This window comes from Diceros bicornis, chromosome 19 (assembly GCF_020826845.1).
Source record: "Diceros bicornis minor isolate mBicDic1 chromosome 19, mDicBic1.mat.cur, whole genome shotgun sequence".
NCBI lineage: Eukaryota > Metazoa > Chordata > Mammalia > Perissodactyla > Rhinocerotidae > Diceros > Diceros bicornis.
Genome location: NC_080758.1, coordinates 26,646,118 through 26,673,032, shown reverse-complemented (window position 1 = coordinate 26,673,032; position 26,915 = coordinate 26,646,118). Strand labels below are relative to the sequence as shown.

The window sequence follows — 26,915 nt, the reverse complement described above, 5'->3', positions numbered from 1 at the left end:
ATGTGGACGGCATGGTGTGTGGCTGCTCTGTCCGTGGCGGCTGTGTGTGGTGACCGCCAAGACACAAACACTGTCCTCAGGGTTTCCAAAGAAGTGCTGAGCAGCGGTGAGTCCAGCCTGTGGAGGTTGGGAGGTGGCATGGGGCGGGTAGGGCAGTCCAACCAACTCTGAAGTCCCCAAGGACTCTTCCTCACTGGCAGATTCTACATCAGGAGCATGGGTGACTTCTCTCTGGGCCTTAGTTTCTTCTTTTCTTTTGACTACCGTTCCCTGAGCACCTACTATGTGCCAGACACCATGTTGGGGACTTGATGCTTGAGGCAGTAGAGGGCAGTGATTAAGAGCTTGGTTCCTGGAGTCAGCCTTCCTGTGGTTCAAATACTGACTGTGTGGTCTTAAGTCCATGACTTGAGTTCTCTGAGCCTCAGTTTCCTCATCTGCAAAATGGGTGTAATTACAGTCCTCAACCCAGAGGATTGATGTGAGAACGACAGGAGCGACCGTTTGACGACTTAGCACAGTTCCTGCTGCATAGAAGGCCTCCAAAGTGGGCGCGGTAATTATTCCTGCCTCCACTTCCTGGGACCTCACTTTCGTCATCTAGCAAACGAGCACACACTCCCTGTCCCAATGCTGTCCAAGGCCGGCATGAGAATAAAAAATGAGGTCATTTCCTACCTGAGTGTCACAGGCCTCAATTTCTTCGTGCATCAAATGGGGACAATAATTCTGGCCTTGACTATCTCCCGGGAATCCATTGGTATAATGCACGAGGCAGTAGGTTTTTTAAGCTGCGAAGTGCGGAGCCCTTGGGAGGGAGGGTCATGAAGAAAATCTAACCAGGTTTGGCTGAATGCTGTCAAAATCCAGCTCAAGTGCGAGCAGGTCAGCCTGCCGCCAGTGAGCTCTCCAGGACCTCAGGGCTGGATTGGTCTGGAGGAGTCTCTCCATTTGACCTCAGCATTTTACCGATGGGGAAAAGCGGGCCGGGAGAGCCGAGCAGGGCTCCGAGGCGGCGCCTGGGGGCCGGGTGTGGAAGAGGGGGAAGAAGCCTGACGGACACCTTTGCTTCTCCGCAGCCGTTTCGGGCGCCCTGCAGCAAAGCGATGCTCTCCACTCGGCCCTGAGAGAGGTGCCCATGGGTAAAGCTGCTGGTGATGGTGGTGGGCCTCTCCTGGGGGGTCTGCTTGGTGGAACTGGAGGTGGCAGGGGAGGTGGTCTTCTGGGAGGCCTGCTTGGTGGTGGGGGTGGAGGGGGTGGTGGAGACCTGTTGGGTGGAGTTGGAGGAGGCTTGCTGGGTGGCGGCAGCAGTGGTGGGGGGCTCCTGGGTGGTAGTGGTGGGGGGCTTTTGGGTGGCGGCAGCAGTGGTGGGGGGCTCTTGGGTGGTGGTAGTGATGGGGGGCTTTTGGGTGGCGGTAGCAGTGGTGGGGGGCTGTTGGGTGGCAGTGGTGGTGGGTTGCTGGGTGGCAGTGGTGGTGGTCTCTTGGGTGGTGGTGGTGGTCTTTTGGGTGGTGGCCGACACCACTACGATGACTACAAACACGCTGAATTCCCCCGAGGTGTCAGTGGCGTTCCCTACAATGACTTCCACGTCCGAGAGCCCCCCCCCAAATATACCAATGGCAAGCAGCTTGGTGGTGGTTACAAGTATGGTCACATCGAGACCAACGACAACACCGCTCAGCTTGGGGGCAAATACCGATACGGTGAGATCCTTGAGTCCGATGGAAGCCTCAGGGACCTTCGAAATGGCAACTACCGCAGTGCCGAGAATGCATATAGCGACCACAGGGGCCGTGGGCAGTACAGGTCAGCCGAAGGTGTGGCAACCGTCGGCAGGCTTCACCGGCCGGAGCTGCGGCCCGGAGAGATCCCACCCGGTGTAGCCACAGGGGCGCTGGGTCCAGGTGGTTTGCTGGGCACGGGGGGCATGCTGGCAGCTGATGGCATCCTGTCAGGCCAAGGTGGCCTGCTCGGCGGAGGAGGTCTCCTAGGTGATGGAGGACTTCTTGGAGGAGGAGGCGTCCTGGGCGTGCTCGGTGAGGGTGGCATCCTCAGCACTGTGCAGAGCATCACGGGGTAAGGAGGGGCTGGGCTCTCCCTATCAAGCCCCCTGATGAACCTCTAACCAGGAGTGGTCACCCCTAGAGGCCTGGAATGGGAGGAGGGAGGGAGGAGGGAGGGTCTTCAGAGTCCCGTACACCTCAGGGCTTGGCCTCAGGACATCTTGAGTCCCAAGTTGTATGATGTGGGGTCTTGTCATTAAATGGTCCTGAATGTGAGTCCCAGCTCAACCTTCTATATTTGTGTGTGACTTTGGGCCTTTCTTTTCATCTCTCTGAGTCTCGATGTCCTCATCCGTAGAATGGTCACATGAATATAGTTTAAGTGGAAAGAGCCCAGGGGTTTAAAATTATGCGTATATATTATAATTTCAACTATGCCCAGCCTCCTCCTCATAGTCACTATTTAATTCAGCAAATACTTCGAGTTCCTACTATGTATGGGGCACTGTGTTGGCACTGGGGACATGACCCCACGGTTAGCCAAGAGAAGACACATCTCGTGTCCTCCTGGAGTCTGCAGGCTGGTGGGGTATGTGGGTATTGATAAAGAAGCCTGGAAATCATCATACAATTACAACAGTGGTAAGAAGTTCACGGAGAAATGAGGAAGTGTATAGTGGGGGAGATCAGGGCAGGCTTCCTGGAGGAAGAGGACCTTGAGCTGAAGATTATATAGGAGGGAACCAGGCAAAGAGGGGCAGGGACAAACGGAGGGAATGGCATCTTTACAGGAAGAAAAACTCAAAGGAAAGACATGGAGATTAAACAGTGGGTCTCCGGGCAGTGGGAGTATGGGTGGTGGCATTTTTTCCCTTTAACTTCCCTGTTTTCCAAGTTCTATCCATGAACCTCAGGCCTCTTTAGAGTCAAGAGGAGTGAATGGGGCTCAGAGAAGGGGGATGTGAGGGCGGGCACTCCCGGATGAGTGGGGTGGCGTGCGGCGAGGGTGACCGCCCTCTGTGCTGTGCAGGCTGCGCATCGTGGAGCTGACCCTTCCGCGGGTGTCCGTGCGGCTCCTGCCCGGCGTGGGCGTCTACCTGAACCTGTACACGCGTGTGGCCATCAACGGGAAGAGGTACTGCCCTGGGTCCTGGAGGGCTCCCTGCCGCCCCATGTCCTGGCTGGGAAATCTTGGGCGGCTCGTATCCCCTCCTGCATCTCAGCCTCTTTGTCCATATTTGGGGACAAATAAGACCTAATGCGTCCCCAGCACGCGCCTGGCTTACACCTTGGGCTCAGGTCGTCCGCGGTCCCTGTCAGCAGAGAAGGCGGGCTGTGTGGTTGTCGAGATCTGGGAGGCTGGAGTCAGGTGACGGCCTGGGTTTGAATCCTGACTCTTTTAAGCTGTGTGACCTCGGGCCAGTCCCCTAACCTCACTGAGCCTTGGTGTCTTCATCTGTCATAAGCATAATGACGCCTCGTTTTCCAGGTGGCTATGGCCACAGATGAGGGAAATGCCTCCCCACGTAGTGCCTGCCACGTAGTAGGTGCTCATCAGAGGACCTCAGCCGTGGCCTTTTCATTGATTTCTCCCCTGGGATGAGGTCGTGTCTATAAAGCTAGGTCACCGAGTGGTCACCGTGGAAACAAGAGTTCATACATAGGGTTCTTCTATTGACCCCTGTTCTCAGCCTCAGAAGCTCCTGTAGACTGAGGGGGAGACAGACTTGTTCACAGAGCACTGGAGGGACCAGGGAAGCCTCCAGGTTTGGGACCCTGGAGATGAGCAAGGGGCAAGACAGACCCGGAGCAGCAAGGGGCAGGGCCGGCAGGGTGGGACGTGCGGGGCAGGCTGGCGGAGGCTGAGCTGCCTGGCGTTGGGGGTTGACTCCGTCTCCCTGGCCCCCCGGTCTCCTCCAGTCTCGTCGGCGTCCTGGACATCGCGGTGGAGGTGAACATCACGGCCAAGGCCCGGCTGACCATGGACCGCACGGGTTACCCACGGCTGGTCATCGAGCGGTGTGACACCCTCCTGGGGGGCATCAAAGTCAAGCTGCTGCGCGGGTGAGTGGGCACCGGCGGGCGGTGGGGTGCCTTGTGGGGGGGTGGAGTGGTCTGTCTTTGGCAAACCATATGGTTAAGAGCGGAGGCTCTGGGGGCCGGCCCGGTGGCGCAAGCGGTTAAGTGAGTGCGCTCTGCTGCGGCGGCCCGGGGTTTGTGGGTTCGGATCCCCGGCGCACACCAACGCACCACTTGTCAGGCCATGCTGTGGCGGCGTCCCATGTAAAGTGGGGAAGATGGGTACGGATGTTAGCCCAGGGCTAGTCTTCCTCAGCAAAAACAGGAGGATTGGCAGATATTAGCACAAGGCTGACCTTCCTCACAAAAAAAAAAAAAAAGAGCAGAGGCTCTGAAACCAACCTGGGGTTCAAACCTCACCTCCACTATTCCTTGCTGTGTGATTTTGGGCAACTCTGTTGCCCTCTCTGAGCTCCAGTTTCTTCATCTGTGAAATGGGGGTAATTCTTCTTCCCTTTGGAATTGAGATAATGAATGTAAAACACTTAGTGAAGAATCTGGCACATTTTAAGAGTTTGTGACTATATATCTAACAGAGGTTTTATGTCCATCGCCCCCAAATCACAGGGAAATTTCCCAATTGATTCTGTTCAATGCAGCCTTGGTTAGGACATAAGTTTTTTCTATTATACACTTCTCCCACAGTGGCCAAGTCCCCGTCCTCCATCCAGGGAGGTTTCAAGTGTCGTGTATTGGCTGGTATGCTGCCCCCAGGTGATGGTCTTAGATGAGGGCACATAGGGCAGCTCAGAGCTGAGTCCCTTTCTCGTCATTCCTTGGCCCTCATCATGGAAGACTCTTCTTCATCTTCTCCCTTTGAAGCCTCTAGCCCCCTCTCCTTCTCCTCCTGTCTCATCAGTCTCGCAGCCCAGTCCCCCCAGCCCTCGCCTTATCTAGACTTTGGGAGCAAAGGAACTCATTGTGTAACTCGAACTCAAAACTTTCTGCTTCATGCGGGCCTCCCTGAGTCTTTGTTTCTGCTCCAGGGTGGGTGGAGGCAGAGAAAGCCGGCCCCTGGTGGTCTGTTGAGGAGAGGAGGTGGAGGGAAACACTCAGAAACCTCACAGATTTTTAAATTCGCATTTTCACTAGGAGATATATTCGGTAATACATAGTTCAAAAATATAAAGTGATAAAAAGGCACAGTCGGGAAGAGCCCCCCTCATATCTTGTCTCCTATCTGCCCCCTTCCCGTCAAGCTCATCCTGGCTGTTTCTTGATTCTCCTTCCAGTTCCTTTGTCCAGAAGAAGCAAAGAGGAGTGCGGTTCTCATTGCCCGCCGTCATTTTAACGCAAACAGGCGCACACACTTCAACATTGTTTTTCTTTTCTTTTCTCTTTCTGTTTACTCTATTTGGAGATCTTTCTGTATCCAAACACGGAAAGCTTCCTTGTTGTTACCTTTTTATAGCTGCGTAATATTCCATCGCCTGGACGAACCATGGTTTATTTACCCAGTCCCCTAATATTGGACACTGCAATTTCTCTCATCTTCCCCAACAAATAAGGTTACAATGAATAACCATTTACCTATGTCTTTTCACATGTGGTCTGATGTGTCTATTGGATAATTTCCCTGAAGGAGAAAATAGTCTGTGCCCTGAATAGACATAGATTAACTTTGAACTATCCACTGAGCTCACACACAAACATACACACACACACATACACATGCTCACCCACACACAGGTAGACATGCATGTGTGTTCTCACAGGCCTTATCATCCAAGGAGAATTGGAACCAAGATAAGGCCCCTTAAGAAGGAGACCAAAATGCATCATAAGCTCGGGGGATACAGCCTAATTAGGAGTTTAAAAAAATTTTTTTTAAATGAAGTTGAATTCATCATTTTTATTAATACTTTTTCTTCTGGGTTTTGTTTTGTTTGACTTGGTTTGGTTTTTTTTTTGTGTGTGTGTGAGGAAGATCAGCCTTGGACTAACATCGGTGCCCATCTTCCTCTACTTTACATGGGACGCCACCACAGCATGGCTTGACAAGCGGTGCTTCGGTGCGTGCCCGGGATCCGAACCTGCGAACCCTGGGCCGCCGAAGCAGAGTGCGCGCACTTAACTGTCACGCCACCTGGCCGGCCCCTAATTAGGACTTTATCTCAAGAAATGCTTTGCCTTGTCAAACTGGCACAGCCTTGGAGGGTCAGCTACGACCCAGGAGGGGGGCGCACCAGCGGGGCAGTGTTCAGGGGGGTGGAGGGGCCGACTTGTAAGGGGTCAAGCTGCTGGCAGTGGTGCTTTGTGTTAGGATGGCCACGTTTCCCTCATCTGCTCGTCACTGCAGGGCCTCAGGGACAAATACGTGGGTTACAAGTCTGTCTGTCTGCCCCTCTGTGTGTCTTGTCTAAGTCTCAATAACTAGCTGGTTAGGAGAGCTGGTTTAGAGCTGGGTGACGTGCTGGAACTGCTTGGGGTCACGTCTCGGACCTCAGTTTCCCTGTCTGTGGAAGGGATCACGTCTCCCAATCTTTGCAGAACCCACAATTCGTGTTCTCGTGGACCACATGAGCAGGTTTTACAGGCCGGTATTTCTCCTTCCCTCCATCCACAAACGTTTATTGAGCACGTGTATTTATTGAGACACTGTGCCAGGTGCCTGGATAAAGTAATACGTTCATTTTCCCTTTGGGGAGATTACGCGAAGGCGCAGCAAACAGCCCATCAGAAGGGCAGATGAGCAGGAGGGGGCGACTCTTGCAGTTAAAAATGAGGAGCATCCCAGCCTGGGCCTGGCCCATCGTAGAGCCCAGGAAGCATTTGTTTGTTGAGTGAATGAATGAATGGATGGATGGACTAGTGAGTGAATGAATGAAAAGCCAAGCAATTTGCCTGGGCAGCCTGTCCAGCCACGTCGAGGTAAACGTGAGCTGTTCAGAGCCTGGGCTAGGGCTCCAGGTGTGGACAAGCTTGGTGAGCCCCATCGTCCACTCCTCTCTCCCCAGGCTGCTCCCCAACCTCGTGGACAACTTAGTGAACCGAGTCCTGGCCAACGTCCTCCCTGACTTGGTAAGAACCGGCCCCGGGACGGGGAGCAGGGAGCACAGACTCCCCCAGACCAAGGGGCCACAGTCCGGCCTCCGTCCCTGCGGGCATGCAGATGACCCAGAGGATGAGGGAGCCGGGGGCTGGGGCCTGTTCTTGGGGCTCTGGGGGACCCTGAGGAACGTGGGGACAGATGAGTGATGGGATAAGGAGTGAGAACCGCATGGTTCCGGGTTTGAACCCAGCTCCAGCCCTTCCAGCCTGTGTGACATCACATGCCCTCTTGGAGTCTCAGTTTTCCCAGCTGTGAAATGGGGGTGACGAGAGAGCCTTCTCCACACGGCTGTGGGGAGGAGCACAGAGCGTCAGGAACCATTAGCTGCCGTTATTGTTGTGACTCACGCTCGCCCACTCCACCCCCCTCACGGTCACCCAGCTTCACGCGTCTCTCCCCACAGCTCTGCCCTATCGTGGATGTGGTGCTGGGGCTCGTCAACGACCAGCTGGGTCTCGTGGACTGTAAGTCCTTCCTTCTTGCTGAATCAGCCCATCCGCTAGCACCCGATCTGTGCCCCCCCACAGGAGGCGCCGGGACACAGCCACGCCAGGGAGGAGGGCCCAGTGTGGGGGGTGGCAGACCCTTCCTTGGAGTGCTGTGCCACTGATGCCATGAGAGAGAGGCCAGCTGGCCTTTCCTTTTGTCCCCAAACATCCCCCCAAGTCCCAGAGGAAGGAGCTTCCCACCTGGAATGGGTGGGGGTGGGGGATGGGGTGGGGGCTACAGCTCTGGCCTGGGTTGGGAGGCTGGGTTTGAGCCCCAGCAGCCGTGGGGACTAGGAGAGACTCATCCCAGTTTCCTCGTCTCTAAAATGAGGGGGTCGGCTTCAAACCTCAGAGGGACAGAGAGTGAATCCAGGAGACACCCTGGAGACTGCCCGAGTCCTCAGAACCAGGCTCCAGCACCATCTCTGATCCAGGATTTCTGGATGAACATTCCCGAAGGCGAACCTGCCCCAGAGAGCTGTGCAGTTCGTGCACTGCAGGACTCCAGGGACCTCCTTTCGTATAGACCACAACATAATGGTGGCATCTGAGTTGTGCAGTGCACAGTCCCTACAGCCATACAGGGCAGCCCTCTGATGTGCTCCCATTTCTCTGGGACTCTAGGCAGTTTGAGGATGGCTTTCCACACAGGTAAAATTCTCTTGTATGTGGCCAGGCACAAGGGATGAAGAGCCCAGAAGGTGGGGCTGTTCATCATAAGCAGTCAGGGAAATGCCAGATCCAATGAAGCATCACACTGTGGAACCCTAAAACTTCTTCCTTGATGCACAGCACTTCACAGTTTACAAAGCTTATCAATATCCAGGATCTCATTGTCCCCCCAGATATAGTCTAACGAGTTGTATAAGCCCATTTTACAGAGAACAAAACTGGTTCAGAGAAGTGCAGTGTCTTGCCTGAGGTCACCCAGCAAGGAAGAGGCAGAGCTGAGATTTGAACCCAGAATTCTTGCTCTTTCCATGGTGTCTGGAGCTGGAGCCTCGCCGCCCCACCCCCTCAGGGCACAAGGAGGGAAGGCATCTGGGCGGGTAGGGGGACCTCCCCGTGACCCCCACCTTTGCCTGCAGCTCTGATTCCTCTGGGGATATTGGGAAGCGTCCAGTACACCTTCTCCAGCCTCCCGCTCGTGACTGGGGAATTCCTGGAGCTGGACCTCAACGTGAGTGCCTGGGCTTCGGGGCAAGGCAGGGGCGGCCCTCTCTGCACAGGCCAGGCTGTGCGCGAGAGGCCCCGGGGCTCTGCTGGATGCCCGGGAAGCAACATTTGAACAGGACCCTTTTTTGATTAGATGAGGACCTTCTAGGGGCCGTGTTAGAAAACACAACCACAGCCAGCACTGCTCAAGCGCTCACTGGGTGCCAGGCACATTCCTAGCACTTTAGGTAGACTAACTCAGCCTATCCTCACAGCAACCATTTAAAGCAGGCACTCTTAGAGGAAACTGAGGCACAGAGATGTTAAGCCACTTGCCCCAGGTCACACAGCTAATAAATGTGAACCTAGGATCTGAACCCAGGCAATCTGGCTTCTAGCTACTAAAGCTGCTGCTACGGGCTTGGGTTGGCTGGAGGAATGAATCTGGCCAGTAATGTGCTGGTAAGCGTTAAGAACTGGCTCGCCATGATTTAAAATGAAAGTCCTGATTTGTAGTGATTGCTGATTTCCATGGTGCAAATACTCCCACCATGGCCAGTTTCAAGCTACCAACAGGACGTCACTGAAAGCGGACTTGGGAAGAGATGGGTGGAGTCTGCTCTTGTGAGCTGGTGTGAGCTGGCTCCACACACCCCAAGTGTGGCCCCTAACTGTGCACGGCACACACTCACATACCTCCTCCCCCTGGGCTGCACGACCACGGGGGCCTCCCCACGTGCGCCGTCAGATACAGACTGCAGGTGCCCACCTGTGCTCTCACATGCACAGCACCTGTGAGGATGTGTACGTGCACACCTGGGGCAGTCATAAACACCGGCCACTCAGGAGGTGGTCATGGGTTACCTGCCGTGCGCCAGGCTCTGGGCCGGGGCTGGAGGGGCAGTGGTCAGCGAGGCTGGATCCCTGGCCGAATGGAGCTCACAGTCTACTGGTGGGGATGGGCCGTCCAAGAGTCACTCAAATGGAGCGCTGTGAAAGAAGGTCCCAGGCTGTCAGAGCCTAGAGCTGGGGGATGTGATGTACCCAGGGAGGTCACGGAGGGCTTCCTGGAGGAAGTGACACTTGAGCTGAGACCTGCCAGAAGAGTGGGACGTAACAAGAGAAGAATGTGGGCGAGGGAACAGCATGTGGGAAGCACCATGGTGGGGGCCCGAGGTGGTGGCTGCACTGCAGGAGGGGGGATGGGGCAGAGTGCCTCACGTTGAGGTGGAGTGGTCCCTGGGGCAGAGCACACAGTGCTTCATAGGCCATGGAGAGGGGTCTGGTCTTTAGAGAGTAGATACGCCCATGCATATTCTGTGGGTGCATAAACCTGATAACTTGTTACGGCCTGGCTGGAGGAGGGGGGAGTCTATGTCACACGTGTATTTAAATACATGGTGATATACCACGGCTATAATCATAAGTGGTCACAAAGCGGGAACTGCAAGAGATTCCATTCCATCCCAAACTGAGTTTCTGAGGGCTATAAACGAAAGAGTCACTCAGACGCAGTGGGTTTAATCCAAGAAGCCTGCCTGGAGGCAGATTCAGGGCCTCACCCCAGCCTTCGGCCTCCTCCCTTCACTCTTCTCCCGGCACCGCCCCCTGTGACCCCTTTCTTCTCTGCTTCCCCAGACTCTGGTTGGGGAGGCTGGAGGGGAGCTCATCGACTATCCGCTGGGGCGCCCGGCCATGGCTCCCAGGCAAAAGATGCCAGAATTGCCCCCCATGGGCGACAACACCAACTCCCAGCTGGCCATTTCTGCCAACTTCCTGGGCTCAGTGCTGACTCTCCTGCAGAAACAGGGGGCGCTGGATATTGACATCACCGACGGCATGGTGAGTCACCACCCCATCCTGGGGGGGCGGGCTGGGCAGCACGCAGCTCCCCATTGATCCTCTCTAGCCCCATGGCCTTGGGGAAATCGCTTTAAAGCAAGAGCTGTAGACAGTCCACCCCTTGCCTCATCTCCAGTTCACAGATGTGCAGCAATTATGTCAGTGTTTACCAAAGCGTGGGGCCTGGGAGGATTCTAGGTGAGTCACAGACATGGCGTTAAACAACATTCAGTCACATGGGGAGAAAGCTTCTCCCCACTCAATTCTGTTTAATTTTACTCCAATACTTTTTCAAAAGTATAATATATAGTCATTTACATGAATCTCAATATAAATGCTCACAACCCTTTCACTTGGTAAACTAAGCAAATACTAAGTATGGTGGATACTAAGTGGATACTAAGTAGCTAAAAGATACATAAGAATAAAATACCCTTGGGTGTGCTCTACAGTTATTTTCTCTCCAAGCCTTTTCTTTTGAAAAATTTCAAGCCTTCAGAAAAGTTGCAAAATAGTACAATTAATACCCAAATATCCTTCACCTAGATTTACCAGTTAATATTTTACTATATTTGCTTCATATCTATCCATTCATCCTTCTGCCCACCCACCCACCTACCCGTCTATTTGCCCATCTATCTATCATCCATCTATCTATCTATCTATCTATCTATCTATCTATCTATCCATCGTTGAACAATTTGAGTTTTTGGAGACGACATGACGTTTCACTTCAATATGTATCCCAAAAGAACAAGATAATCTCCAAAACACCACCACAGGAATTATGTGAATCTTTGATTCCATCAAGAGGAAAGTCTCCATGTGGGGCCAGTGTATAGTCACCCTCTCTTGCATTTTAAGCATCCTCTTTTTAACTAAGAGAGAGCAGGACTCACACCCACAGCCCTCCACAGACAACGACATCCGTGTTGTCATCTCTTTCCGTCAAGTGGCACTGGCTTTGCACTTTTTTGTATTTGAGGTTTTAGACAGCGAGTTGATCTAAGGAAGATGGTAAGTGAGTAACAGAGCGGGCGGTTCTCGGATAGGGCAGAATCACACGTTCAGTGGAGCCTGGGTTATACACTGGACTGGGTTATGCAGTGGACTCGCTGACGCTCACCTTGTTTTAATAACGAATCACGTTTTCGGAGGAGAGAGAGTCAAGTCTTGCCTCCTGCCCTCTAAGGCGTGCCTGTGGTGAGCTTCAGTGGCTGGGCCTGTGCACTTAACCACAAAGCGGCTACCGTGGTCTGCGTGGCGGCCGCTGTTGGACAGGTAGGGCCTCCCAAGGGGTCTTTAAGGGGAGAAGATGCCCCCACTGCTTGCCTGAGAGTGTGTAGGAATTTAATCACTCGTTAGCAGCTCCAGCCTGTCCCCACAGCCTCAGGGACTCACATGACCCTTCTTCTCGCCCCTGCAGTTCGAAGAGCTTCCTCCACTCACCACGTCCACGCTGGGAGCCCTGATTCCTAAGGTACGGAAGGCTGGTGTGTCCCCTTGTCCTCGGCCTCGCCTCCCGCCAGGAGCCGGTGGGAAGGGAAGGCCTTCGGCACAAGGCTGAGCTGCTCTGACCCCCCCGGGGAGTGCAGAGACAAAGGCTTGGAGGCCAGACCCATAGGAGAGGAGGACATGGAGGGCTGAGGTGGAAAGAGGCTGAGCTCCAGCAGTGGACTGGCCTGCACGGGTCTAATCCTGGCCTGGCCGCTTCCTCGCTGTGTGTCTTCTGGCAAGAGTCTTAACATTTCTGAGGCTTAAGCTTCCTCATCTGTCAAAAAAGGATGCCAACTCCTCCTCCACAGGTTCATCTAGGAGGATAAAGGGGGTGAAGGAGATAATGCGTGTGAAGATGCTGACACAGGGCCAGGCACATGGGGGTGCATGGCGGCTTAGAGGGAAAGAGCCAGATCTTCGGAGCAGACAGATGTGAATCTGAGTTCCCACTCGGCACGACCCAACCGTGCCACTTTAGGCAAATGACTTCATCTCTCTGAGCCTCAGTTTTCTCATCTGGAAAATGGGGCAACAATGCCCACTTCACAGAGTGGCTGTGGACCTGGGATTTGAACCTAAGCCCAGAGTAGGCATTTGATAAACGTTAACTATTATTGTTCTTATTAATAATAACAAACTCTTAAAAAAGAAAAAGAGCAAATGAGCTCTTTTCGGATTAGTGGCTGTATACAGGTGGAACAAAGGCCTCTCTGATCCCAGCTCTGGTCCCAGGCCTGTCACCCTGCACCTGGCAGCAAAGAACTTCTTACGTAGTAAGCGTTATGCCGGTGCGAAGGATTGCTGTCCTCTGCAGTCACTTTAAACATGTTTTCTCTCTTTTCTGCCTATCGAGTCTCCTTCTGGGTGAAATTCAAAGGAGGTGGGAAAGGAGACTGAACTCAACAAATGGTCACTGTCGCCCTCGTGTGGTGGAAAGCTGAATGGCAGAGCACCGTTATCTAATGTCACAGACAGTGGCAGCTCCAGGAAGCAGGCGGACTCCTCTGCCAACAGGACCTTTTATTTGTTGGGCCACTTCTTATGTGCACTGCACTTTACAGTTTGTGACAGCTTTTAAGAATCAACTTGTTCGTTTGGTTCTAATTATCCCCTCATTCATGGGGCCAGAAGGGATGAGCAACCCATTTTACAGATGGGGAAACAGAGGCTCAGAGAGGTCACACAATGTGGCAGCGGCAGAGCTGGGCAACAGCAGAGACTCAGGCCTTGAGGTGGGGCTGAGTCTGCCGCAGGAAGGATTCAGGAGAGACACAGAGGAATGTCTCCTGGAGACCTGGGCTGGGGTGGAGTCACCAGGAGAGGCCTGACTAGAGCTGGGGTGGGCTCCCCGGGGCTCCTGCTGCTGTGGGCAGAGAGTCTGCAGTGACCTCTCAAGTCCCTGTGAAGGATGGTGTTGCTCATTCTCGGAGAGTCTGTAAGTTGGAGTGGGGACGGTTGGGATGCCAGGCCCCTCAGCGGAAGCATCCTGAAAATCCCCTGTGAAAAGCCAAGTCACCATCATCGATTTGTTGGAAGCCAATTTGCCAAAAGGTGAATCCACCGAGTGGTCAGTTGGCTGAATTTACTAGATTTGCCAATTGACCAAGAGCTTGTTCAAGAGAATTTCACCCTGAATGTGTTCAAGAAAATGGACAGTCTTCTTAGGACCAGGACCCCCTCTGCTGCGTGGCATGTGGAAAAGTTTCCATTTAAATGGATTTCTTTTTAAAGTAATTTTGTGGTTTTCCCCATTTATTTATGCTCATTTAATATATTTAAGAAAAGTGTTCCTTAAAATTAACTTTTTTGTAAATCAGTTATTTAGCAAATATGGGAAACTGGTCATTTGATGAATTGTCTCTTTAGTAAATTAGTTTTTGGAGAATCAGTTTGCAGCAAGTGGATTCAGATCCCTCCCACTGTGGGTCTCCAGAGCCAGTCCAGGCGGCGGGGCAGGCCATGCCTTGCTCTGGACTTCACTGTGAGACGCCCATCCAGGACCTTCTCATTCCAGGTTGGGCGTCCCGAGGCAGCGGGAGGGGAGAAAGGGCCTGGGCTTCTGAGTCACAGCCCTTCTGAGACCTGGGCTGGAATCTCAACAGTCCTGCTGGCCTCAGGCAATTTGCCTGCCGTTCCCCTCTGAGCCTCCATTTTTCTTCATCTGTAACATGGAGAAAAAATACCCCGGGGAGTTGTTGTGATGATTCAATGAAATCATAAATGTGCGGGCGACCCCATCTCGCTCAGTACCAGGTTTTGAGCCCTTCCAGGCATCAAGCTCGAAGCTTTGCCGACATCATCACGGTTAGTCCTCACGGGAACACTATATGAGAGGCTCGGAGAGGCAGCCCCTTCTTGCTCAAATCCAACAGTGGGTTGGGGCCTTTGCATGTGGTCTGCAGGACTCAAATGATGTTGTTGAATCCGAAGGTGTGCAGTGTGGGACCCCGTGCTGTGTGCTTAGAGGTCGGCTGGCAGCCCCCTGGGCACACCCCTGCCCAGGGCCCCGCTCACCCGGCCTGGTGTCCACCCACAGGTCTTCCAGCAGTACCCCGAGTCCCGCCCACTCACCATCCGGATCCAGGTGCCCAACCCACCCTCAGTGACGCTGCAGAAGGACAAGGCTCTGGTGAAGGTGTTCGCCACCTCCGAGATCATGGTCTCACAGCCCAACGACGTCGAGACCACCATCTGCCTCATCGACGTGGTGAGTCGGGGTGCGGGCGGCCTTGTGGTCTCCTGAGGTCCCCCCCATAGTGACTATGAGCTTGACTTTGGGGCCAGATGATCCAATTCAAATTCAGTCCTTAGCACATCTAGCTGTGTGACCTTGAGCGAGTCACTCCCCTCTCTGGGCTTGATTTTCTCCTCTACCACCTGGCGATGCCAGCGGGCATTAATAAGATGCTCAGAGCAGGACCTGACATACGGTGAAGGCTGCAAGTGTTGCCTGTTATTATTCTCCCAGGTTGTATGGTCATGCATTCTGCAATCTTTATTGGACACCTCCCATGTGTTACGTTTCTACTAGAAGCTGGAGAAAGGGAAACAAGACAGATGGTACCAGCTCCCTTGTCCCAGGGACCTAGCAGGGGACAGATACAATTTCCACAATTATTTCATAGAGAGGAATCTTTTTAAAATCTTGTTACTCCCTTTCTCAAAAGGCTTTCTTTCAGTCCTGAAACAAAAGCCAGTCCCCTAACAATGGCCCACCAAGTCCTTCCAGATCGTCCCCTGGTCACCTTTCAGCTCCTCGCTGTTCCTCCAGCATGCCAGGCACAGTCCCCCTGGGAGCCTTTGCACATGCTGTTCCCTCTGCCTGGAATGCTCTGCCCCCAGATCTCTGCATGGCTCCCTCCCTCATTTCCTTAGGTCTCTTCTCAAATGTCACCTCCTCAGAGAGGTCTTCCCAGACCACCTGTCTAAAATGTCGCCACCCCTCCGGTCTCTCTCTGCCTCCCTGGCTTTACTTTGCTCATAGCCATAACCTGGCTTCTATGATGCCTTTGTCTGCTGGTCTGTTGCCGGGTGGAGAGGTGAACTGTCTCATGACTGCCTGGCCCCCGAGCACAGGGTCGGGCGCATAGGAGGAATGTGTCAGGTTGTGTTAAGTGCCGTTTTCCCCTCCCTGGTTAAAGCTTCAGGCTCAGACAGTCGGGGTTCTGAGCCATCTGCAGTGTCTTCCCAGTCTCCCCTCCCGGGGCTCGAGACTGAATGAGCCACCTCTGGTCTGCAAGCGGGCTTCTCTGCTGGAGCGTGTGTGGAGTCCTTTCTGGGCAGCATCAGATGAGAGATTAAAGGGCTGATTCTCACCTGGGGAGTGGACACGGCTGCCCGGATCCAGTCCCTTGTTGATTGGCCCCTATTGTGTGGAAATTTTTCCATCAACAGCCCAAAAGTTTGTTAGATCCAGCTCAGAGCCCTGCTGTGACCCCCCAAAACCCCGGGATGCAGCCTGACTCCTCTCCCGCCCGCTAGCCTGGTCTGGCCCCACCCCACTCCAGCCTCCTGGAATCTTCTCTCCTCCTCACTCTCTGGCCTTCTCTCCCTCTGCCAACCTCTTCCCTGTCTCAGGACTTTTGCACATGCCCTTCCCACTGCTGAGTACTCTCACACTCTCTTTTTCATCTGGCCCAATCCTTCAGGCCTCAGTTCAGATGCATTTCCTCATGAAAGGATGGAGTGATTTCCCACATCACATAGGTCCCTGCCATGTACATCAGAGTCCCCACTTCTTCTCCATCATCCCAATTACTGTTATTATTGTTACTACTAATAACATCACTTGAATGTGTTGGGAGCTTCCATTTTTTTTTAAAAAAGACCAACTTATTGTATTTTATTTTGGGAGGTGCAAGGAAGCAAAGAGGGGTTTTCCTACAACTAGGCTTCTGCTGGAAAGGGGGTTGAGTCTGGACCCTTCATGCCGTCTCCGGGTGGGGCGGGGCGGTTATGATTGGCAGCCGTGACGCCCAATCCCATCTGCAGTGGCTCAGCTGGAGCAGGTTTCATAGGCTGTGGGCTCCCCTCTGAGAAGCTCAGAGAAAGTTGCTAAAACCCCCACCAGCCGACCAGTTGCTGGCTTCCTGTGACAGTTGTCTCTCTGAGGAACCTTCACGCAGCCCCTGCTGTGACTTACTTGTGAGCAATAGTTAATGTGGGCAATTTGTTATTCCCAACTCCTTCCCTCTGGGGATGGGGGCTCCACTACATGGTGAGGGTTGATGGGGGGTCTCGGCTTATGCCAGGAGGTTTGACCGAGAGCTCAGGGAACCTGTCATCATGCTCAGCGTTAATGAAGAAACTGGCCCGCGCTCGGCACACTGGGCCTCAGCCAGCAGTGGCCAATAGTGACGGCAGTGACGTTTCAACCCCCTCCCCTTTCCTCCAGGACACAGAACTCTTGGCCACGTTCTCTGTGGAGGGTGACAAGCTCATGATCGACGCCAAGCTTGACAAGTAAGGGGGTGTGCTGCCTCGGGCTCCTGCTCCTCAGAAGGGCTCTTCAGTGCTGCTGTGTCCAGGGCCAGCTCACCAGGAGGACGCAGAGGGCTTCGTGGTCTCCGGCATGACTGTTGGGCTGGGTAAATCCAAGAGGCTGCAGAGGTGAAAATGGGCCGTGACTGCCAACACCACTGGCACGAGCCAGGCAGCGGGGTGAGGCCGTGAGCTCAATAAAAGGAACCGACTGCCAACAACAACATCAATAATAATAACGATGCTGGGGATGACGCCGTGCCAGGCTCTGCACTGGGTGCTTGTATGTATTACCTTGTTTAGCCTCACATTGGTCCTGCAGAGTTGGGGCTATTCTTCTCTCATTTCGAGAGGAGAAAATTAGAGCTCAGAGAGGTGGATTTACTTACTCCAGGCCACACGGTGACAACAGAGAGGGGCTGTGAGCCCATCAGGTCTGTCTCACCTCGAGCTGCGTCGAATGGTTACAAGCACACGCTTTGGAGCCAGGCAGTGTGGGTTCAAATCCTAACGTGACCTCTGCTGTGTGACGTAGGCCAAGTGACCTCACCTCTCTAAAATTCAGTGTTCTCATCTGAAAATGGGGATAATAGTCTCTACCTCATAGGACTCATAGTAATAATAACTATTACTTATTGGATGCTTTCTGTGTGCCAGGCATTGAGCTAAGCCCTAAATGTGTCTTAATTCACTTAATTCTTGACATCAGCCTATGGAGGAAGTACTGTTATTATTCCCATCTCAAGATAAATGAGATTATATGTAAAATTTTCAGCGTATGCCTAGTTTGTCGTGTTTTTCTTCTTACAACAAATATTTATTAATTAACTGAGGCCCTCACAGTGCAGAGCGAAACCTTGAACCCAGCCAGGCCTTGGGCTTTCCTGCCCAGAATAGCACAAGAGCCAAGAGCACAGGCTCAGACTGCGAGTGCGAGTCCTGGGCTCTCCCTCCCGAGCTCTGTGGCCACCACGAGTTACCCTTGGACCCTCAGGCTCCTCCTCCACGGGGTTGCTGAGAGGGTTCAGTGAGGTGATGATGGCTCACGCGTGCATGGCACTCACCATGGACCAGGCACGGTTCTAAGGGCTTTACTCGAATTATCTCATTTAGTCCTTGTAGCCTCCCATTTTGAGGAAACTGAGGCACAGAGAGGTTAAGTACTTTGGCCAAGGGCACACAGCTAGTAAGAGGCACAGCTATGATTTGAGCCTTGTGTATACGGTATATGAAGCCTTGGCATCGTGTCTGGTACATAGTGCTCAATACATGGAGACCAGTATGGTTCTTATTAACTCCCCCCAGATCAGGGGAAACTTTCTTGAGGATGTTGGTGGAGGCGCTTCTGGCCGTTTATTGAAATGCGAGCCCCTGTGACTCTCAGGCACTCACTTCTTCTAACAGGCTGTTTTCTTCACTTGCAGGACCGGCCTCAACCTCAGAACCTCAAACGTGGGCAATTTTGACGTAAGTACCGAGCTCAGGTCCAGGGCGCCATCTTCTGGGAATGGATCCCCATGGGGCTGGCTGCAGCCCGGGGAGTTTGTGAATTCCAAAGCATTGGCATCAGCGCTGTCACAGATGGGGAAACTGAGGTCCACAAAGCCAGTAAGGGGCAGAGCACAGCCTCACAGCTCCCTCTACTCTGCCTGTGGTGCTGTCTTATTTTAACTGACTGCCCCCAGGGAGGCGACTTGGCCCGAATCCCTCCACCCCAGCGGGCAGCCATATCTTACGGGACCCCTTCCTCCATGGATTCCGGGGGCTCGGCTCTGCCACTGACTCTTGTGTGACGTGGGCAACACCAACCCACTCTAAGCCTCAGTTTCCTCACGTGTAAAACAAACAGGATTGGATTTATTTCTAACCTCCCTTTTACTCCTGTATTCTGGAATTCTGCTTTTCTAGGAGTCCATGAATCTGAGATGCTCATATTCCAGGATTTGGTCCTGTTTCATCTCTTTGTTCATTCTTGCTTCCCTCACCCTACCTAAGGCCTCAGAAATGCCCATTGTCTTTTATAAATTGATAATGCAATAGATGCTTGCTTCCTGGGACACACTGGGGTGAGATTTCCACATGTGCAGAAAAGTCAGACCCATTGTGTTGACCATTTCTGAGCTTTTCTAACCCAAACAACCCATGGAGTTGGTATCGCCAACTTCATTTTTTAGATGGAGAAACTGGTGCCCAGAGAAGGGCAGTGATGTGCCTCACGGGTGGTTGGGGCAGGGCTGGGACTAGAACCGAAATCTCCGGATCCAAGTGGAAAAAGAAGCTAACGATGTGAAATTAATGAATATTTATGGAGCGACAGAGATTGTGCACCAGGCAGTAAATTGAGCTCTTTTTAGAATAAGGTTTTCTTTTTTAATTCTCACAATAAACTTACGATTTGGGTACAATTTTTAGCCTATTTTCCAAATAAGAGAGTCAAACACAGAGAAGTTAAGTGACCTGCCCAAGGTCACAGAGCCGGTAAGAGGCAGGGCTGGGGTGCAAGTCCCATGCTCCTGTCACTGTAGTACCATGTGGCCCTCCACCACGCCAGGTACTTTACATGTAAGAGCTCACATTTGGTTTTTACAACCACCCTATGTGGTAAGGATTGTTCGCCCCCATTTTCAGATGTGGAAACCGGCTTAGAGAAGTTAAGAGAGGCAATCTGTGAAAAGGCTCAAGGCCTGGTGTTTTACACCATCTGCCCCTCATCCTCACTGCATCTTTGCAAGCTGGGTTTACTGGCCCATTTTACAGCTGAGGAAACTGAGGGTCAGAGAGATGAGGGAACCTGCCCAGAGGCCCACGGAGGCGAAGCTGGGATGGGATCCTGGAGTGTTGGCTGTGAGGCCCATGGGCCTTCTGTGACATCATCGTGGCCTGAGAGAGAGCTGCCCTAGACGTGCTCTGCGCCTCCCGGGAGGAACCAGACGTCCCTCAGTCCCTGCCTCACCCTGAGCCTTGGACCAGCGCTTGCCCGGCTCTGGGCCCCAGCCTCCCCACCTGGACAGAGAGCAGGCAGACCGGATGTGCCTCGGAGCTGTCCAGCTGAGTGGTTCTGAAGTCACTGGGGCTCTGACTGCCGGCTCTTAGAGCCTCCCGGGGCAGCTCTGGGGCTTCCTCTCGGGCCACAGGGCAGGGCCTCAAGGAGTGAGCCTGCTGCCTGGGCTGAACTCTCGTTCTTCCCCTGCAGGTCGGCCTCATGGAGGTGCTGGTGGGGAAGATTTTTGACCTGGCGTTTATGCCCGCCATGAACGGTGAGAGCGGGTGCCTGTGTCTCCCCAGGGGCGTGTGGCTTGGGGACACGGTGGCTGCTGCTTTGTTGGGCATATTTGACGCACAGCCATTCTACCTCATTAACATTTCTGAGAACGTCATTCTACACTTATTTATTTAAGCCTCTGAATGCAAATATTGCCCCAAAGGTCCATCAACTTCCTTATTTGCTGCTTCTGCTATATTCTTTTTTTTTTTTTTTCTTATCTGGCTGATTGTTTTGTGTTTCTGATTATCTATGTAAAATTCTGATTATGTATGAAAATTATATGTATGTAAATTTGAGGAAGTCTGGAACAGTTTAAAAAAGCCGTTTTTAATCTTACCCCCCCAGAGGCAGTTAATCTCCGCGTCTGGGTATAGTTCCTTCTAAACTCTTCTCTCTCCATTGTTTTCAATACAGTCCAAGATATTTCCTGATTTATTTTTTATATGTTTATTTTTAATTGTGGTAAAATATGCATAACATAAAATTTACCTTCTTAATCGTTTTTAGGTGCGCAGTTCTGTATTGTTAACTATATTCACATTGTTATGTCCCTAACTTATTTTTAATCGTGTATTTATTTTTACTTATCCAGGGACGACGTGAATACATTAGTATTGTAAAAAGTTCAATCAGTACAGATAAAGCTAAGGTTGCTCTTGCCGATACCCCAGGCTCCTATCCCAGAATCTGACCCCTTGTCACATAGAGGGTTTTCTCACCCAACTTCATAAAGAGAATAGACCTCTTGGTGGTGCCTCAGGGATGCTATCAGGAAGCTACTTATTGACCTGTGGGGCCACTGGAAGCTCCATCAGTAACCCCGTTGTACCTGGAAACCTCAATCTGCAAGCTCTCATGCTACCTGGCCCCAACCTCCCTCTCCCCACTTCCACTTCACAGAAGAGAGGATGAAGGGGGGCTGCCATTGCCTCTACCAGCTGGGGTTCATTTGGAAAGCTCTAGATGTCAAACAGACCCTTATTCTGGGAACCGTCACCAGAGGAGGCTGAATCTCAGTCACAGGGAAGCACTGGTCACCAAGCCCATGCACGTTCCCCAGCAGGAGAGGGCAATGTTAGGAGCTAGGCCGGACTGGGCTGACCTGGGGGGCAAGAGATGGAGACTCTGGTCCTGGCTTGGTCACTAAGAGGTGCTGTGACCTTGGCAGCAAGTCATTCAATCTCAATATAATGCAATTTACCATTCTCAAAAGTGAGGGATGGGATTAGATCCATGATTCCCAAAGTGGGTTCCACAGAAAATTAGTCCCACGAGATATTCTGAGAAAAGGGTTCCATGGCCAAGCAGATTTGGGAGACACTGCACATATCCCTCTGGGGTAGATTCACGAGGTCCTTAGCTCTCTGAAAAGTCCTGCTGGAGTCAGGAGTCCGTTCAACTTCACTTACTCCAGTTTGTCCTCCCTCCCTTGTTTCCTCCGTTCCTTCCCTCTTTCTTTCTAGAACATTAATCAGCAATCTGCTCAGGCTCCGACAATCTAAAAACAAACAGTACATCCCGTAGTGGTCACTTGCTGGGGCCCCACGTACACCCTTCCACGCCTCATTCAGCAAACATCTGTCCTCTCCCCTGTGCCTGGCCCAGGGCTAGGTGATGCCACAGTCCTCGCCTGCAAGGAGCTCACTGGCAGAGGCGAGGTGACAGACGCGGAGACAGAGCATTAATATTTTGTGATTTCTGTGGTGGAGGAGTTCAGGAGGAGCGGCCAGAGCCCAGAGTTGCTTGGCCTGGGGTGGAGGAAGCCTCCTAGAGGAGGTGACATCCAAACAGCATCCCAGGGACGGCTCGGAGCTCAGCAGACAGGCAAGGGCGAGGCAGTGTGCTCCAGGCGGGAGAAACTGCAAGGACCGAGGTTTGGAGGCATAAAAGAAATGGCTAGTCATCTTGCAGATACTGGTGTCTTCTCATAAGGCTGATACCTCTTGGCCACTCTGACCATGCCTGACCGGTTTCTTTTCACAGCTGTGCTGGGCTCTGGTGTCCCTCTCCCCAAAATCCTCAACATCGACTTCAGCAATGCGGACATCGACGTCTTGGAGGTAAGGGGAGACGAAGCCTCTTCCTTCAAGGATGGGGCTGAGGAACAAAAACACAAAGCTGTTAAGAAACCTTGAATGAAGCATTTCACACCCACCATCTCAGTTAGTCCTCATGACAGATCTCAGTGCCCCCATCTTACAGATGGGAAAGCTGAGGCTCAGAGCCATAAGGGGCTTGCCCAGAGTGGGAGTGTTCATTGGAAAAGCTTTTATTGAGCACCTACTGTGTGCCAGACAATGTGCATGGGGCTGGGGATATAGCAATGAACAAAACACATACAGTCCTGGCCCTTGCAAAGCTCTCCCAGCCAGTGGGGAGATGGGCCTTTGGGGCAAATGTTTCTGAAGTAATTGCTAATTATCATCACGGCAGGTGCCTTGAAATTCAAATGCAGAAAGTCTTGTTTCCATTATAAAGAGCCACATGGGCTCAGTATCTGAAATTTGGAAAATACAGAAAAAATTAAACAAACACACGTTTATCCTCCTAGATATATTTGCAACCCAGAAATTACCATTTAGAACATTTTGCTGTTTTACATTCCAGTCTTCCTGGAGTTTTATTTTTAAACATGGCTTTGATTGGGAGTCAGTAGAGCACTGGAGTGAACAAATGAGGGCACTGAGCCCAATGGGCTAGGTTCAAATCCTGACTGCCAGTTTCCAGCTGGATGACTCTGGGCAAGCCACTTAACTTCTCTGAGCCTCAGTTTTCTCCTCTGTAAGAAGGGGCTAATCACAGTACCTACCTATAGGGCTGTTTTTAGGATAATGTGAGATTCTGCATGTAAAGTGCCGTGTACAGCCCTTTGCACATGGTGAGCATTCTGGAAGTGTCCATCATTATCCGTGTCTTCATTATCATAAAGAATGCTCAGGAACATCTCGGGGCACAAAACTCTTTCTGGATTCAGGATTCAGGATGTTCCCTAGGACAAACTCTCAGAAGTGGAAGGAATGGGCCTGTGCCCCAGCTCAACAATTTCCTTTCCAAAAGGTGGTGCCATTCACGCTGCCTCCAGCAGGGTGCAGAGAGCTGGGCTCCTCACACTCAGGCAGGCTTCGGCCACAGCCCCAGGGCGGCCCCTACCACCTTGGGGGACAGTCAAGGGAGGTGGGCAGTGCCCTTGGATGGGCAGTGTGGGCAGGGGTCAGATGTAGGCCCTGGGACAGTCCCCAGAGGTGCCTGTCCTAGTCCCCCCTCATCCCTGAGCAGGAGCTCAGCACTGCTCTGAGCCTCAGTTTCCCCATCTGAAAATGGGGAACAACAATACTCACCTCGTGGAGTTTGTGATGAGAAATTAAATGAGATACAGCGTTTTAGTGTTAGCTGTTATTCACTTTTAAAAAGGGGTTAGGGGACATGAATGGGATTGGCACAAATTTATCATCTTCCTCCTCATCCTCATCATCTCTACCATTTACCAAGCACGTGTGGCGCCCCGTGTCCTGTTCTATATGCATTGGGGCCTTACCATGCCCTGGTTGACATTTGCCCTCCCATCACAGGTGAGGGACCTGAGTATCAGAGAGGTTAGGCCACTTGCCCAAAGTCGCCCAGCTAGTGAGAGGTAGAGACTGCACTGATGTAATGGAGGCAGCTCCACCAGTGGTTCTCAACCAGGGCAGCACCGCAGCCCCCTCCCCAACCGGAGGGCCTGTTTGAAATTAGTGGGGATGAGTTTTTCTTTCCTGAATAATCATGCTTGAGTATTTCATATCAAAATACATATTATTTTATTATAAATTACTTACCTTTTATTTCTCCTTCATATTCCAGTAAGGGAATTATACTGGTTTTAAAAATATATGTGTAAGTAGATTATTTAATCTATGATTTTTATTTTGAAATAATAAAGGAGATAACTCAAATACCTGTAACAAAACATAAAATGGGGTATTGGGTCTGAAAGGTGGAGAACCACTGATTTAAAGAAGACTCAGAGGGTCTTGTAGGCCCTCTGTAAATGGTAGCTATTCTCTTTCTTCTTCTTCTTTTTTTTTTGCATCTAGCCATTTATTTTAACTTTTTATTTTGAAATAATTTTAGACTTACAGAAAAGTTGCAAAAATAATACAGAGACTTCCAGAATACTCTTCACTCAGTTAGCATCGTACATAACCAGAGTACAATGATCAAAACCAGGACATTGACAATGATACAAAGCTATGAGCTCATCCACAAACCTTATTCACCAGTTTTCCCAGTAATGGCCTTAGTCCGGTTCAGGATCTGGGATCCCACTTTGCATTTGGCTGTCACTCCTCCTTAGCGTCCTCCAATCTGTGGCCGTTCCTCAATTTTCCTTGTGGTTTTGACCTTGACATTTCCAATGAGTCTGGCCCATTTTGTGGGATGTCCCTCCATTTGGATGTGACTGATGTTTTCTCATGATTAGATTGAGGTTATACATTTTTGGCAAGACCACCACTAAAGTGATGCTGTGTCTTATTCCTGGAGATGTTGACTTTGTGTGGTTAAGGCGATTCCTGCCAGGTTCCTCCACTGCTACTATTTTTCCCTTTGTGACTAATAAATAAATACCTTGTGGGGAGATCCTTTGAGACCATGTAAATGTCCTGTTTCTCATCCCACTTTCTCCCATTAGTTTTGGCATTCATTAATGGTTCTTGCCTGCAACAGTTATTACTGTGGTGTTTGCCTCCTGGTGATTTTCTATTTCTATAATTCCTTTTACATTTATTAGTTGGAATTCTGCTGTAAGGAAGAGCCATCCCCTCTCCCCTATTTATTTATTTACTCAATTATTTATATCAGTATGGACTCATGGGTATTTATTTTGTTTTATGGGTTAAATCAATTACTTTTATTATTTATTTTGTTGTAGATATTTTTAATCATGAAAACTGGATTTTGGAAGAATGTGGAGAGGGGCTCAGGCCTGCTTCTCTTATTTGGGGGAAGAAGGAGATGAGAGGCAGAGAGAAAAGTGTTCTGTCCGAGGTCCCCTATACAGGGGAAAGCTAATGACACAGCCAGGGTGATCCTCCGGCCCTTTGACCCCAATCATCATTGCTGTTCAGAGTTACGGCTTCTCAGAAATGTGACTTGCCCCATCCAAAGGCAGGCAACTGTCTGGCTGAGGGTGTAGCCAGAAGCAACCACACTCACTAACCAGTTCTCTGTTCTGCCCTCCAAGGACCTCCTGGTGCTGAGCACCTGAATGCCAGAGGCAGAGATGCAGTCCTGGAAGAAGCCAGAACCAGCCCTGGGGGGCTCAGCTTGACATAGTCCCCAGCCCTGAGTCCCTTCAGCCCCCCAAATCAGGTCCCTCCCCAGCCCTCTGAACCTCTTCCCACCTGCCCCCACCCCGAGAAAAGATCCAGCCATTGCCCCCTAACTGGCAAACCATCCCATCCACGGTCAGTCAGCGTCAGCCCCCCGCAGGGGGCGGGAGGTCACCTCGAGGACTGGGGCCTCTCGGACTCCATGCCGGCGTCCACCCTGTGTACTTGACACTTTCAATAAAAGACTCCACTTTCCCTGCAGTCGGGGTGAGTCTCCATGGAGGACCCTCCCTCAGGGTCTGGATGTTTCTTCCCCCTCTTCCCCAGACCGGGGACACCTGGCAGTTGTAGCTACAACCAGACAGAGGATGGTTCAGTTCACGACTGAAAAAGTGAGATGCCTTCAGGGACCCCACAGATGGGGAGGAGGGGGCTTTAATTCAGTTCTCACTGCCTTCCTTCAGCACTCCCCTTGGCTGACCCCTCTTGCCTCAGTTTCCCCCCCCACTCCTCAGCACATGGGGAGGGCCAGGACTCAGAAGCAGCAAGTTCAAAATCGTCAGACTTCACACTGCCAGAGGGATTGCCTTATAAACTAACTCCTGTGCCATGAGGACAAGGGTCTCCTCTCTTTTCTCAGCTTTCAGTTGCCCTCTCCCTTCCCCTCCTCTTCCGTCTTCCCAGAGTGTGACTTGCCCAGGTCTCGAAGGGTAGATGGGTGAATCCCAGTCCCAGGGCAGAGATGAAAGGAGCAAAAAAGATACCCTTCTGCCCCATCCTCCTGAGAGTTCATGTTTATTGAGCGCTCACTACCTGGTTAGCCCAGCACTGAGGCTTTGGGACTCGATCATTTATCCTCACGAGAGCACCATGAGATAGGTACCAGGATGGTCCCTATTTTGCAGATGGGGAAACCGAGGCACTGAGAGATGCAGTGTCTTGCCCAAGGTCACAAAACTGCTAAGTGGCAGAGCTGGGATTTGAACGTGATGATTTGGCTCTAGCGCCCACACCCTAACCACTCACCACATTGCCTCTGTTCCTAAGTTGCAGGGGGGAGCCCTAGGCTGAACTTGGCCCCAAAGCTGTGCAAACCCCAGAGCAAAGAAAGCACAGAGAGTCCCGCACCAGCATTCAACACTTCTGCTGGGAAGAGAAGCACATCCCCTCTGCTCACACTTCATTGGCTAGAGCAGGTCACATGACCCTGCCTGATCTCAGGGGGAGGGCAAGTGTGATCCT

The 26,915-nt window shown here is 51.9% G+C and overlaps 1 protein-coding gene across 1 annotated transcript; it reads left to right on the top strand.

Moving 5' to 3' along the window:
• On the top strand, window positions 1–25,609 carry BPIFB4 (BPI fold containing family B member 4). Its single transcript, XM_058562134.1, has 16 exons — window positions 1–106; window positions 1,080–1,142; window positions 1,560–2,079; window positions 3,037–3,141; window positions 3,927–4,070; window positions 7,043–7,106; window positions 7,541–7,601; window positions 8,714–8,805; window positions 10,419–10,622; window positions 12,049–12,102; window positions 14,656–14,826; window positions 17,014–17,081; window positions 18,524–18,566; window positions 20,293–20,356; window positions 22,348–22,424; window positions 25,586–25,609. Exons 1-16 carry the CDS (start codon window positions 1–3, stop codon window positions 25,607–25,609), a joined length of 1,860 nt encoding a protein of 619 aa, XP_058418117.1.
• Window positions 25,610–26,915: the final 1,306 nt, after the last annotated feature.

Coding starts and splice junctions, on each gene's coding strand:
- BPIFB4 (XM_058562134.1), top strand. CDS start 1: ATGTGGACGGCATGGTGTGTGGCTGCTCTGTCCGTGGCGGCTGTGTGT. Junction 14,827..17,013: donor CCATCTGCCTCATCGACGTG/GTGAGTCGGGGT, acceptor CCTTTCCTCCAG/GACACAGAACTCTTGGCCAC. Junction 22,425..25,585: donor CGGACATCGACGTCTTGGAG/GTAAGGGGAGAC, acceptor CTGCCCTCCAAG/GACCTCCTGGTGCTGAGCAC.